The sequence below is a fragment of the Lotus japonicus genome, chromosome 1 (genome assembly GCF_012489685.1).
Source record: "Lotus japonicus ecotype B-129 chromosome 1, LjGifu_v1.2".
Classification (NCBI taxonomy): Eukaryota; Viridiplantae; Streptophyta; class Magnoliopsida; order Fabales; family Fabaceae; genus Lotus; species Lotus japonicus.
In genome coordinates this window covers 125681865-125697582 of record NC_080041.1, presented here as the reverse complement: position 1 = coordinate 125697582, position 15718 = coordinate 125681865, and the positions used below count along the sequence as shown (strand labels likewise).

The 15718-nt window shown below is 34.8% G+C and overlaps 2 protein-coding genes across 2 annotated transcripts; both read left to right on the top strand.

Moving 5' to 3' along the window:
- Positions 1-2967: 2967 nt before the first annotated feature.
- Positions 2968-7563, top strand: LOC130730334 (RNA polymerase sigma factor sigF, chloroplastic). The gene is made up of 9 exons (XM_057582314.1): positions 2968-3198; positions 3313-3464; positions 3934-4058; positions 4176-4388; positions 4489-4777; positions 4864-5094; positions 5390-5530; positions 5744-5944; positions 7069-7563. The coding sequence occupies exons 1-9, from the start codon at positions 3141-3143 to the stop codon at positions 7354-7356; spliced, it is 1698 nt and encodes a 565-aa protein (XP_057438297.1). The 5' UTR covers positions 2968-3140; the 3' UTR covers positions 7357-7563.
- A 3185-nt stretch (positions 7564-10748) lies between these two features.
- LOC130732626 (small polypeptide DEVIL 16) lies at positions 10749-11520 on the top strand. The gene has a single exon (XM_057584638.1). It carries the CDS (start codon positions 10871-10873, stop codon positions 11090-11092), a length of 222 nt encoding a protein of 73 aa, XP_057440621.1. The 5' UTR covers positions 10749-10870; the 3' UTR covers positions 11093-11520.
- The last annotated feature ends 4198 nt before the right edge of the window (positions 11521-15718 follow it).

Below are 15718 nucleotides of genomic sequence, written 5' to 3'. Positions count from 1 at the left end.
CTATTATCGGTGGTGAATACCTAAGCTCACAAGAAAAAATAATACATAGCTTGATCAGTTGATCAAAATGAATTAAATTAAATTTGTTCAATAATACCAATTTAATTAATTAATATTTGTTACTCTTTGTAATAAATTAGGAAATTTAGTCATATTAAAAATTTATATTTTCATTATTATATATAATGGATTTTGATTTAATAAAAATATTAAAATTTATTTTTTAATATAACAAATAATGCTAAATTTGAGTTTTTAAAGATAAATTTATTGAGTTTATAAAAAAAATTAACCTAACATTTTTTTTGAAAGAAGCTAACCTAACATTACTTGGTCAAAATCAATATTTACTTAGTTGATATATGTCCAACTAATTATACTCTGTTACTCTTTGAATGGGATTTAATGAAGATTTTTTTTGACGAAAATATAGAATTCAATTATAGAGAATCGACAAGATATTAGGGCAAATACAAGAATGAAGAGAAACAAAGACATTGTGATTCCAGACAAAATCCGAGCGTGAACCAACATACTAATTAGCTAAGTTATGAGCAACCAGATTTATCTCCTTATAAACACAATTAAAATAAATAAATCAAAAGAGGAAGCTTATGCCTTTATCTATACAAAGTTTAGAGTACGCATTTTCTCTAGCCAAACTCAAACCTTTACTGATGCCCACAACTTCTACTAGTTCAACACTCAAACCCACAGTTGAAATATTCGCCACCCACAGCTGAAGTCTTTGCAGCGGAAAAGCTTCCTAAGCTCCTAGCACGGAACAAACCATACCCCTCTACTCCAATTGCAGTCTAAAAAGATCTACTTCCCCCTTCACTTCATGGGGACAACATAGCCTTCTCTTGTAGGAACAACGTTCTTTAAAACCCGTCATATGCAGTGAGCCTCCCTAGGGAGGATATAGAGGGATCATGCATGGCCTCTTCCATAGAGCAGAGGAGGGCACAGACAAGGAACTTGGTTCCGCCTTACTTTTCGAACTCCTAATGCAGGTACGCAGATCGATTTGACATCCCTCTTGTTGAATGTTTCTCCAAGTACAGCTAGATAAATTCTCAAGACTTGCATGAATGAAGTAAGATCTAGAGAAATATCTTTCCTTAAGACATTTAGCCATAAGAGAGTTCGGGAAATGCAAAGCGAAAGATGCCACCCATGTTTTGCAAGAAGTACATCATTAAAGGCCTTTGAAGCTTCTAAAACTCATTTCACCCTCCACTCTTTCGGTGCTTTTAGAGCATCCCAACTCATCCAATAAAATTTTCTCTCTCCATTCTTGCTACCACCGGAATAAACTATTTATGCTCTCAATATGGTTACAAAGACCTACAGGCAAAGAGAAACATGTAGGTTGAGATTGCTTGTACCACAAACTTGATCAATACCTCTATAAAAGATGAAGACATAAATTTCTCCTTCCAACCCCCTAAGTTTCTTCCAAACGCTATCTTGGATAAACGTGAAAACCTGCTGCTTAGACTTACCACAAAAGTTGGGAGCCCAAGATACTAAGAATGAATCTCGACGGCTTTAATCTGCAATCGACCCTGAAGGACATGTTTCCTATCTTGTGGAACATTTCGACTAAAAGCAAGTTCAAATTTATCCAAATTAATGAGATGACTTGAAACTGACTAGTACTTCGCCAGAATTTGGTGCATAGCATCTGCCTCTTGATCACTAGCTCTGAAAAAGACAATACTATTATCGCAAAAAAACAGATGAGAGGTCTCAAGTGCTAGCTTTGCAATATCTCTATGGATAATACGCTGCTCATCATAGGGCTGCATGATAAGTCCAAAGAATACACATTTTAAATTAATATATATAAATATATAACAAAATTTCATTTATTAATAATATTTAAATTGCTTTTAATATGGCAAAGTACTGCAGTTTTTGGTTTTTAAAAATCAATCTGATGAGATTTTTTATAGCATGATAATATCCTTTTATGAGAGCAATTTATATGCTACATTCTTATGATATAAATTTGAACTCGCTTTGCCATAATGTTCCGCAAAATAGGAAACATGTCCTTAATGGTCAATTGCAGATTAAGACCGTTGAGATTCATTCCAATTATCTTGGTGAATCATTAGAATGCCATGCCATTTTTTATTAACAAAATAAAAAATAATGAAGGAGATATTGCACTGACCTGCCCTAAGGTGTGTTATTATTACACTGACCTCCCCTATATTTTGCAAAATGCATAGGCCTCCCCTCCTTCAGGTATCATTTAGAACAACAAAGGGGTGATGAGTGTTATAATGATAAATTTTAAGGGATGTCGGTGCAATAATGATAAATCTCAGACAAGGTTAGAGCATCTCCAATACTTGCTATTTTATCACTCTTTTGTGGGCTCGAAATGCCACATAGGATATTAGGTAGTCATAGCCCATAAGGCACCGATGCACATTTTGCTTCAATGGTGGTATTTTATTTTACTCGTGGTTAAATCCCACCTTATAGTTGATGGTTGATTGATGAAGAAGGAGAAAAAAAGTTTTTTAATTTAAGATCTTGCTTTTGTCGGGTGTCTTAACTCATATACATGCATTAAAAATAAGATCTCACACCCTTTACATCAGCTTGCTCCCATGCAAGAATATTTAAGATACAGGATCTTAAGATAAGATCCAACCCTAAGATACTCAATTGGAGATGGTCTTACAATGTTTCCAATATAGTAAATGTGATTAATGTCTAGTTAAATAACCTCCCTCCCCTCACATGGTTCTTCTTCCTCCAAGGCACAAGCACACAAACTCCACAGCCAAAAGCTTAAAACTTTTTTTGTTTTTGGTCAAACCATGATGATTGGAAACAAAACATGTTGGGCCAATTGAAATTGGGCCTTAGGATCCAAAAAGAGTTCTGACCCAAAAGACAAAAAAACAATTCTCAAGTGTAAGAGATAACAGATCTTTTTCTCTGAAGCTTGAAATTGAGGTGTGGAAGAGAAGAGAACAGAGTATACAGAACCAGAAACACAAACCAAAAAGCCTTGTTCCTTTTGCTCTCTAACATCTATCTAATCATTATCTATCCTTAAATCCCTCCCTCGTTGTTGGAAACTGGAACCTGTTGAACTCCTTGTCGCGAAACTGATGAACGCCGCTAAGAGCATGTTTTCTTCTTCATCTCCACCGTTTTCTTCACCTACAGGTACCCTTTTTGCAATTTTTAGTTTTTTGTTCAAATTTCATTTGTTCTAGTGAAAAAATCATGTAATATGTAGCTGTTGATTTCTCTGAGTTGAAAAGTTGTTACCTTTTGCAGTTATGATGCTTCATGAACAAGCTGTTCCTGCTGTTTCTTCTTGGCCTTCTGGTATTGCAGCACAGCATTTTCCTACTTCAGTTCTTTTGCAAGAGCAGCGTGATGAGTATAAGCCTCTACTTCACATCAATAAGGAAGATAAGACACCCCAGGTTCTAATTTTGTTCATATACCAACCAATTTCATCAAAGTTGGCTTCTTTAAATTCACATGGAGTGTGTTTGAGTTAACAACTTAATTAAGTACTTATGACCATAAGCTCGTATCGCATAAACACTTATTCATAAGCTAATTTGAAAAATGTATTGAAATAAGCTGAAATAGGTTATAGGTAAGCATAATCTCTTATTCATAAGCTAATACGAACAGATTATGAAAATAAGCTAAAAAAAAGCTTATAGGTAGAGGTAGACCGTAAGTTGTTTACATAAGCTCTCCCAACTACTTGCATAAGCGCTTATGCTATCATATAAGCTAAAATAAGCTCTTCCAAATGGGGCCATAATCAAATTGAATCTTTCTTTTTTTCATTTTGATGTGACTAACTTTTAGTTTTGTATTATGTAATGGTCCCATTGTTTGTAAATGTTGTCAATTTGTCTCCCCTTTGTTTTACTGAAGGCGACTTCGAGTATGAGGCCGATGGATGTGGCCTTAGTTCAAGAGAAGAACAACACTGGCAATGCTGATGAGTTAGTGCACAACTTTATGCAGCAGTTGCATCTCCGGTGTCATTTGCAGAACTTGTAAGATAAATTGAATTCACACTTTTTTGTGTTCATTTTTCCTGTTGTAATTGCTAATTTAAATATTTGCACATTCAAAGTTGTGTCCTTATTGGGTGCATGTACTGTCCATTGTAGATTGAGTTCTTCGCTAACCAGGGAAATTGCTGCTTCTTCGACTCTGCAATCTATTACTGATGATTCAGAGCGGTCTCCGGATGGCCTTCAATGGAATGCAGTTTCTCTTGCTAAGCAAGCTTTGTCAGCCTCAAAACAAGCAGCTGCAGTAGCTGAGGAGTCGAAACTTATTGAAGCTGATGATGATGATAATGATGATTCACTTCCTTTCGGGTTAGTTCTGTTGTCGTGGTCGACTTTGACATCCTTGATTTCTTTTTGTGTGTTTATAGGATGATTTGCATTGAGAATAATACCAAAATGTACCATTCAGTCTGGCCTCCACATGTTTCCCCGACTCTTCAGTTAGAAGGAATAAAATTGTGAGGTCAACACGGCTTAAAGAAAGACGATCTAAACAGAGAAAAGTATCAAAATCGAGTGTTCTTGACGATGAAAGTTACCTTACAAGAAAGTCAGATGTTCAAGGAAGGTTACGTGTAGAGAAGAAATTAAAAGAAGGGCTTGATCAAAATGATCCCCTGCGCATGTTCTTATGGGGTCCTGAAACTAAGAAACTTTTGACCTTTGAAGAAGAGTCTCAATTGATTTCTCAGATACAGGTGCGACTCAGAATTCCAGATTTCTTTAAATGTGTAGTATGCTCTATTAAGGATCTTCTTTTGCCATGATGTGGAATTTGTAACAGAATTTGTTCAGATTGGAAGAAGTGAAGATCAGGCTTCAATCTCAGTTTGGGCGTGAACCAACTATGGCTGAATGGGCAGATGGTGTGGGTCTTAGCTGTTATGCCCTGCAGACACAGCTTCGTAGTGGTACAAGAAGCAAGGAAAAGCTGATTCATGCCAATTTACGCATGGTAGTTCATGTTGCTAAAAATTATCTGGGGCGTGGTCTCAGCTTTCAGGACTTATTGCAGGTAGCCTCTGAGTAATTAGAAGTTTCCATTCTCCACTACCAAAGTCTATTTATACTTCCATACTCTTGCATAGTAATTACTAGTACTTAGTTTGCTATGTATGTGTTCTACTTCTATATTATCTCTGAACAAATAAAAACCCTAAATAAATATTTGGCTGAAGCTGGAACTGGAAATGGGGATGGGGGGAAAGCCTTCAGTTAAAGGCTCTCCATTATTTATTTTGAATATTGTTGCAATTATTATCTTAATTAGCAGCTGAATCTTTTATGCTCCTTTTCTGGTGCTATTATAGGAGGGAAGTATGGGTCTCATGAAGAGCGTTGAAAAGTTTAAACCCCAAGCTGGTTGCCGGTTCGCTTCTTACGCTTACTGGTGGATAAGGCAAACAATAAGGAGGGCCTTATTTCTACATTCTAGGACGATCCGTCTTCCGGTAAAAACAGTTTGTTTATTTCTTATAATATATGTGGCTTAATATAAGCTCTCTCCTTTTGAAGTGTCAGTACGCATGAAACTGTTGAATATTGATATATTAACATAGAATAAAATGGCTTGACCATTATATTAAATTTTCTTACTAATATGTTATTTGTAAAGCAAGCATCATTTCTATTTCCATAACATTGCACTAATGTTTTATCTTCAGGAGAATGTTTACACCCTTTTGGGCAAGCTCATCGAAGCAAAGAAATTCTACAATAGAGAAGGAAATGTTCACCCCACAAAAGAAGAATTAGCAAGAAAAATAGGAGTTACAGTAGACAAGTTGGAAATATTGCTATCTGCTGCCAGAATTCCACTTTCGATGCAGCAAACGGTGTGGACAGACCAGGATACAACTTACCAGGTAGGGCTTCAAGTAAATATGATTTCCCCTTCTGCAATACTAGATCTGTAAATTGAGAACAATGATAAGGAAAGCTCCATATTAATACGTAGCTTGATTAGAGCAGCTGAAGGTTATTACCTCCCCATTTTAAATTGCATCTGTGTCCGTGTCTTTTGCTTGTCCTGATAATTGTTAAAACAAATTGGTTGAAATCTAATTGCAATGAAAGGCAAAATTGAATTGATTGCAATAATCATCTCTCATTTGCATAACTATTACATTGTGGTTTTAAATTGTGTGAACGAGATGATAGATCATATTCCAACAATGTGTTTTGGGATAAGCCTTGGAAGCATAGCATCCTACCTATGGATATCAAACAAACTGAGTGTCCTTGTTAGATCAAACCAGGGGATTTGGTTCGGTTTCTTTACTGATTGTTTTGGTTTAGGTTTATCATAGTTATACTTGTTAGTAGGATTTGGAACACCAATGAACCACTGGCTTGTAAACTCTGAAACTGTCTGGTCTGAGGTTGATCTTCTGGCCAACCTAGACTAGACCATGAATACCCCTACTGAATATGCCAGCCGTGGGGATGGACTCCTCAAGTTGCTTAACGATTCAATTCATTAAGCATGTTAGATTCACCCCTCTATGGGTGTGGTCAAGATAGACTGTTAGGATCCAACTTCCAAAGAGAATGGGCCTGGGGCGTTTGAGCCTGAGACCCTGAGTAACCCGCGGCTAGTTTATCTGTTACGGTTAGTGGGTTTATTGGCTTGTGTGGCTGAGTCTATCTTTAGTCTATTTTATTATTTGATTTGAGCCTATGTTGGGCCAGTGTCATTTGCTTAGGAGGGTTAGTTTATTATAAATAGGAGTTTCTTCATTAGGTTAAGATTAGGATTTGATTATTGAGTTTGTGAAATGGTTTTAAACTTGGAAAATGGAAGGGGTTGTCCCTTGTTTAAAGACTTACCTTCTTTTCAACTAATAATATCAGTTTTATTTCATTTAATTACTATTCTGCCCTTGTTCCTTTGGGTGTTTGGCTGTTAGGGTTTTCCAATCCTAACATAGACCCTCTGCTTTTTATAGGCAACATGAGATTACATCCTACATTTCTATTATAATTGCAGGAGATTACTGCAGACACCGCAATTGAGACCCCAGATGTGTATGTTGCAAAACAGCTAATGAGGCGTCACGCGCGCAACCTTCTACATACCTTAAACCCAAGAGAAAGGAGGATAATCAGGCTAAGATTTGGCATTGAAGATGGCTACGAGAAATCTTTGTCAGAAATTGGCACTGTATTTGGTTTGTCTAAGGAGAGGGTCCGACAGTTGGAGAGCCGAGCATTGGATAAGCTCAAGCAGTGCCTTGCTAGTCATGGACTTGATGCATATGCAAACTTGCTTGTATAGTTGTATAGATAAGTAGACACCAAAGTTATGGAAGGCTGTTACTTTTATCCTAGTTAAGTACAAAAAAGGAGTAACTATCCAGCTTTTGACAACCCCCCATGACAATTGAGGATGAATGGGGTGATTATAGCGTGTTTATTTCATATTTTCTTTCGTTGGAATCAATTATAAAATTAAGAAGCTACTCACAAAAGCTTCTTTCTAGAATTGATTCCGACTCCAATAGCTTGAGTTATGGAAGAAAAAGAACTGATTAGAAAATCTGGACAGAAATTGAAAATGAAAACGAACAAGGAAATACAATAAGAAGCTGAAAACAAAAACCAAAGATATGAACATGGATAGGAAAGCGCCACAATTCTAGGATTGATAAGCCAATATAAACGTCACAAGGATCAACAACCTTGAGGTCAGTTTTCTCAAGAGCTATAGAAACAAAGGTTCAAAAGCACAAGGGCTCAATTTCGAAATCTCCAAAATCTTAATCTCTTTTGTAAGGGCTCAAGTGTCTTATATTTTTGCAACACTCAAGTTTTCTTAGACCTAAACCCTTACAATTATGTCCAAAACAGCATACTAATTCAGTCTTCTCACAAAAACAAAACAAAAAAGCGCTTATAATTTGTTATTTACTTAAAAAACTAAGTTTTTAGCAACAAAAGCCAAAAAAATGTTCTATTTCTTGTTTTTTTTTTGTCAAGAAAAATGTGCTGTTGAGCCTCTATGGTTCCTGGTCAAATCTTTGAGATAATATCGAAGGCCAGAATCGCATTGGTTTTTTTTAAACAGAGTCGCATAAGAAAAGCAAATTATTGATAAGTGAGAAGCGACACATGCACAAGCAGCACAACACCAATCATTAATCGTATCATATTAGTCATTAATTCGTAATATAAGATACTTAACATGTTAGTGACACTTTTACGACAAAATGATGTGAAAGGTTTGCTAATTGCACTATAAGTTGCTTTAGTTTCTTGTATCTTCAACCAGGACTAGGACTTACCTTAAACATCCTTAAAAGGGAAATTCATAAAGTTTAATTAAGTTCAATTATGCTAGATACAGACCCCTCTTAGAAAAGGTATCCTCAAACCCCGAAAAAGGTGATCTATGACATTGACAAGCCTAGCATAAGATATGTTTGTGAAGGGGGCCTATGCTTAATTAAGAATTAAAGATGTTAACATCAACAAATGAAATAGAACCAATACACGTTGGCATGGTTATAAGGATCGTTGGGGTTGATTGCAATGTAAGTCGATCTCACATTGCTAATGAAGGAAAAATAGGGTAAAAAAAGCATTTGAATAAGTCTCACATTGCTAATGAAGGAAGATTGAGGTCAAGGAAAGCATTTGAAGAAGTCTCACATTGCTTAGCGTGGGGAATGGTGGATGAGTCCAAGAGACCAAGACTATATATGAAAATCATAAACTCCTTGTTTCAAGACACAAGTACCAACATCTCGAAGCACTTTAACCTTATATATCTTTGTTTTTTTTTTCTCTTATGCTCTCGTATTAGAACATTGCATGTGACAAGATGTACTTTAAATATTTAATATTTGTTTTGAGGAATATGGTTCTATTGGGGTCATGAGGTGGTTGAAAGTGAATATGTGTTATAATAATTTTCGCATAGTGTCCATTCTCTAGTTATTAGTTTTGACAACGACGTGGTTTTTCTCCAACTTAAGAATTTTTCACGTAATATTTTTATGTTGTTAATTGCAATCATGCTCATGTTTATTTCTTCAGTTGTGAAGAATAATCACTTTCCTTAAGAAGATTATATTTTAGATTTTGATGGCCCATGTGAGAGTTGTGTTGATAAAGAATTTGTAAATACTTTTATAAACAACCTATATTTTCAGAGATATACTTTTGTCCGTGGCGGACATTACATATTCATCAAGGAAATTTCATGTCATGTTTTCCACACACAATGACACTATTGAAACAAGAAGAAAAAGTAAAACTCTATTATGCTCTTATCTACTAGATTTTAAGAACTAAAAAACAATTCTTAAGGGATGAACAGGTACAATAAATATGTAGTTTCCACTAGCTCTGTCCATCATATTTCATATATCAAGCATACAGATAAGCTGGACCAGTGGTTGTATCCTTCCAAGTAGGCAGATGAGTTAGTACTAACCGAAACACTAGTTTTTTATCTGAGAATTCTTACTCCTAAAATAGGGGTATTTTATTGGAAAATTTAACATTACATGAGAATTTGCGGGTTCAAATTGCAGTTCTCAACAGTTCTTGCGGATGCCACATATAGATTTTAGGACTCACCGCATTAGCATCGGGTAATGATATATACATACCTCTTTTTTTATACACTTCATTTCCACCTATTTTTATTTCTATCTCTCTCCTCTTATCATCTATCACATCTTATACTTTCTCACTCTTACTTTTTCTTTTCTTCCTATCTCTCTCTTCCTCCACCTCATTCCACCTCATTTTGAGGTGTGAATAAATAATTATTGCATTAGCATCAGGATTGCGATTGCAGTCGCATCAACGCACATTTAATTATTAGCTATGCAGCGATAAGCCGATAACTATAGCTGCAATTTTAAACCATTTCTTTCCCTTTATTAGATGTTTGGTTTTACAATTTACATAGAACTTTAACAAATTTAGTGTGTGTTTGGATTAAAGTTAGCATAGCTGATTATATAAAAATTGTGTACCATTAACATAAGTTAAAATGATGTAATTTATTTTTATATACTTTTATGAAAAAAGTAGTTTTTGTAGGGCAATGTTATGAATTTTAGTTGTAAAATCTCAAAATTGATCACGTCACATACAACAGAGAAACATCTATGGGCAAGCAAAATTTATTCTAACACGTGAAATCAATTCTAGTGGTACATCCAAGCATCATTTTGTTGGTTAATTTATTTTTAACCAAGTAGAATTGATTGTTTCATCCAAAAATATGCTAATAGCAAGTTTGAATTATCTTCTCATTATAAACAATTCTTGCACCTAAAAGCTACTCAAGTAAGTTTTTCCTATGAACTAGTTTTGATTTTAGAATCAATTGTAGAAATTTTTTTAAATATTAGCTTTTCTTTCCTCGAAATCAATTCTAGAACTCAAAAGCTATTTACATAAATTTGTCCCCATAATTGAATAAGGACTTTCAAACATAAAGATTTGTAGCTTGTAACAAGATATTCTAAAAGTATTCAGCAAACATGCTGCAAAATTTACTTTTACCCCTCTCCCTCCCCAAAAGGAAAATACCTGACATAGGATTCTGGTAGAAATTAGTAACTAGGAAGGTAAAATATTCTGCAACCTTGGCCCATTATATTTTCATATGGTTCTGACAACTGGTGGATTGCAATAGTAACAGTCCATACTTGATCTAGAAGACCCAGAATTACTTACTAGCTTCCTGCCCAAATAAGTGTCTACTCTGCTATATAAATAGCAAGTGGAAGCTGAAGCTACCATGTTTATTTCAACCACTTGATTAGTCTGCTATGAACGGTACACGAGTTGCCAGAAGATCATTCATGGAACTGAAGGAAAGCAACAACACAAGCAGCCACCAAAACACTCATCATCAGCAAGAAGCTTGTGGTCCTTGCAAGTCTTTTGGCCAGAAGTGCAGTCACCTGGTCAAGAAGCAGCGTGCTAAATTCTACATTCTTCGTCGCTGTATCGCCATGCTTATGTGTTGGCACGAGCGCGGCGAGCACTGAGCAAAGGTATCTAGCTAGGTAGAAGCTTGGTGCAGCATCATCATATTCTATTTTTGTCATTATAAGATTGTAACATAAAGAGAGTACTATGTCTATGTCATACTAGCTAGAAATTAATTGTTACTTATTCTTATAGGATTTCAATTTCATTGTCTGTAATTACGTGCAGCTCTAACATGTGAAAGAGGTTAGATCTGTGTCAACTTTCATAATAATTGAGTAGATCTCCTTTTTCAGATGTCAAGAAATCATAAATGTCATTTGAGGTTTAGTTCATTCGAGTGCTTCAATTTATATGCATCAGTCCTTTTGCTTCACTCCCTTCAAATCTTTAAAGTTCTTAATTTGTGTTCTATCTCTTGATTCCTGGTCTCTGTGATCTGATTTACTTCAATGCATATTGCATAGTTCTCAGTTCTCATAGATGATACAACAGCAACTAATCAGAAATTAACTTGAAATCATAGTTGTCTAACTTTAATTTTCCTACACAACACTACTTTGTGAAAAATATAATATAAAATTATTCACATGTATTTATTTAATACTTTAAATTTTTAGTATAGTTTATTTATGTCATGATATCAGAACCAATATGACTATAAAATTTGGACGTGATAAAAACTTAATATAAATCCATTTGTCTTTGCCTAATTTCTTAATTTTTTTAGGATATAGCATGATGGAGAAAACAAATTCTGCGATTGATTATATAGCTAAAATTAATTTTGATTTTTTTTTATGTGACAGAATTTGATACCGATGTGATAGGGGGAAACATGATATTAATTGATGACATGATATGAATGATTAAAATAGTGCAAAGTTGCTACTTGTTGTGCTGAACACTGTGATGCAGGGTGAGCAGGACACAGGACACAGTACGTAGTCAAAGAAGTGTTTAGAACACCGTAATAGTACTCCAAATTAAAACCACTATATGATTAGTAAATTTTCAGCAAATGGTCTTGGTGCTAAGGAAACATGAGACAAGATCAAGCCTCAATTAAAATTATTGTGTCCTCAAATCCCACATCGCCTCTTGGTTAAAGAAACCCACTATAATTAGTCAATTTTGTTTGACGTACACAATTTTACTTTTGTATTTGGATTCACCGTGTACCAGGGTGAGCTAAAATCAAGTTATTCCCACAGTGGGTGAAATCCAGTTAATCCATAAACATCTGTTTTGGTTTGATTTGAGGAGAATAGGAAGGAATGAGAATGAGAATGAGTTGGCATGGAAAAAAGTGAAATTGTACGTGGGGTTGCTTTCTCAAATCATTAGCTTTTTGATTTCTAGACAAGAGAACTTCTGTTCATCCTCTCATGTACTGAAAACTATACTGATTTTCACTCTCTTATCTACAAACCTGTGCCAAACTTCTGAATAAATTTAAAAAATACAAGTTGCACATATTCAAACACTTTAATTTCACAGTTTTGATGAATAGATGTCCCACATTGCTTAATTGTAGATGAAATGAAATGTTTAGCACTCCCAATTATATTAAGGCATTTTGGACTAGGCTAGCTCCATTAAGCATACTTCTAGTTCAACAAGTGGTATTAGAGCTCACTTGTTCAATGGACCTCAGAGACTCAGGTTCACAAAGAAGGAACACATGGTGTGTGATGAAATAGATGTCCCACATTACTTACTCAGTTGGACTCAAAATGAAATGCTTATAACTTCTTACACTCCCAATTATCTTAACCATTTTGGGCTAGCTAGACTTGGCAGATTCTATCGCTTTTGTTAACATGGTCATTATTATTTTTCCTATAGCACATAAATATGATTAAGTTGGAGTACAAGGGTACATTTGCCTTTTTATTAAATTACGTACAACCCTAGCTAGCAATGTCTAGCTAGCAGATTTAGTAGTACAAGTGAATCCGCGCACTTTCTCTAGTTTTGCGCAGTATAAATTTGTAATCATATCACAAGATACTTTTCCCACTCATAGATGAATGTATAGTCCTCCTTGATCCATAGCCTGATATCCACACGTACGTAACAAAGCCAATGTGCATCAAATTCTGGGGACTATATATATAACATAAGAAGTCTACATTGGTGGTGGTGAAGACTGAAGGGTGAAGACTTTGAAGTAGATACTAGATAGCATAGCAGTACTACGTACACACGTGTTGATGTGTGGCTTAAGAAGTAGAAGTAATATAATAGGTATGAATGTGGTTGATGATTGTGCACGAGTGATCAAAGGGATCGAATAACAAGTGACATACAATCGAAAAAGAGTGAGTGTGAATAGGTTCGTTTCTATTCCATGTAAGAGCATGGTGGTAATTAGCTAGTGATGCATGGGACCCAAAGGGGAGACAGCAAGAATCGTAATGAGAAGAAAAAGTGGAGTTGGGGTACGAACCCTGCAGACCCTCCCACTGCGCCTGCACGACTGGGTTCACCATCGCCCACCCACCCCACTCCATTTCTGGTTGTTAGGTGGTTTAGTAATATTTTGACACGATCCAAACATTAACCGGCAAAGTTAGCCGCGTTGAGTTAGAATAATGTATTTTTTATTTTTTTCATATATTTTGTCATATATCTTGTCAATTTGATAATTCTCAAGATCCTGCTCAATAAAAAGAAAAGTAATGTCTTGAAATGCTTAGAAATGAATCTGATCAGCTCAAAATTAGTAGGGAATGATTCATAATTGTACTTTTTTAGGAAATCATATTGGTGAAGAAAATAGATCGACTTCACTCTCAACCGCTTTATGACCCCAATACGTCAACACTCTCTAAAATAAATATAAATATTTAAACTATATCTTCTCACAATACTCTAAAATTAGTATTGGTACGTGGTGTGTTGAAACAAGGAGCTTGGGGTCTACATATATAGCCTTGGACGACTCTCACCTTTCGCCATGCTAAGCCATGTGGGATTTCTCCAATATATTTTTCTTGACATTTTTCTTCATCCATCAACATTAGCAATCATTTCAAAAAAAAAACATTAGCAATATGAGACTTACATTACAATCATTTCTAACACTTTTTAACACAATAATAATTTAATTATAAATAAACAACTTTTTCCTTTCAAAACAATTAGTATTTTTTATTTAATTTAGTTTATTAATGTGATACTTATTTTAAATATGTTAAAATAATTTGGTGGATTGAAACAAGGAGCTTGAGGTCTTCATGTATAGCACTGGATTCTTCCATATTTTGCCATGTTAGGCGACGTAGGACTTCTCCAATATATTTTCTTGACATTTTTTTACCTTTATCAACATTAGTAATGTGAGACTTACATTTCAATCAACTCCAACACTTTTTAACACAATGATAATTTAATTTTGTCTAAACAATTGTCCTTTCAAAATAATTAGTAATTTTTTATTTACATATTTTAAAGATGTCAAAAAAATTCGATGTTGAAACAATGAGCTTGAGGTCTTCATATATAGCCTAGCTTGGACTCTTTCACCTTTCCCCATGTTAAGCGATGTGGGACTTCTTCAATATAATTTTCTTGACATTTTCTTCCTTCATCAACATTAGATGTGAGACTTACATTACAATCAACCCAACACTTTTTTAATACAATGATAATTTAATTATGTCTAAACAACTTTGTCCTTTCAAAACAATTAGTAAATTTTTATTTAATTCAATTTATTAACGTAATACATATTTTAAATTTGTCAACAATTTGGTGTGTTGAAATAAGGAGTCTGAGGTGTTCATATATAGTCTTGGACACTTCCACCTTTCACCATGCTAGGCGATGTGGGACATCTCTTCAATATACTTTTCTTGACTTTTCTTGACTTTTTTTTTCTTTCTTCATCAACATTAGCAATGTGGGATGCACTCATGCACATTACAATCAGTTCCAACACTTTTTAACATAGTGATAATTTAATTATGTCTAGACAACTTTATCCTTTCAAAAGAGTTAGTAATTTTTTATTTAATTTATTCATATGATAAAATCTGATTTATGCATAGAATTCTAAACTCTAAATGTTATAAAAAAACTAAACTTGTAGAAACATTTACACAAGTCAAGGAATGCAACTGCATGCAGGAATTGACTATTGGGGATTACTTGCTGCTGTTAAATAGACATACATATGGAGGAGGGGGACCTGGAAGCACACACGTGCAATTCTGACACGGTTGAAATGTGGATCGAGTGTTACCCAAAAGGCCAAAACCATATTGAATCAAAGTGTCCATTTTTTGTTGTGTTTTTAAGTACTACCCAGTCACAACTTCCCACGTGGAAACGCACGTGTGGGTGTTCATAAAAGGACTCTGCATTTGGGCATCACAACCATCATTCAATATTTTGTTGGCTTAAATATGTTTTTGTCCTACAAAATATAAAATAGGATCGTTTGGTACTAATCCCTGCATTTTAAAACGTGTTAATTCAATTCCAAACTTTCTAAAATCTATGGTTTTAGTTCCTGCTGTTATTCTTCATAAAAAAAAAGGTGACGACGAGGTTAAAGAGTTTGCTTTCATCTCTTCCATTATCCCTATCTTTTTTAAAAATCTTACACTCGCTAGAAATATAACCAAACAAATGTTCATAAAAGATAGAATAACCACCAACTCTTGAATTAGGTTTTG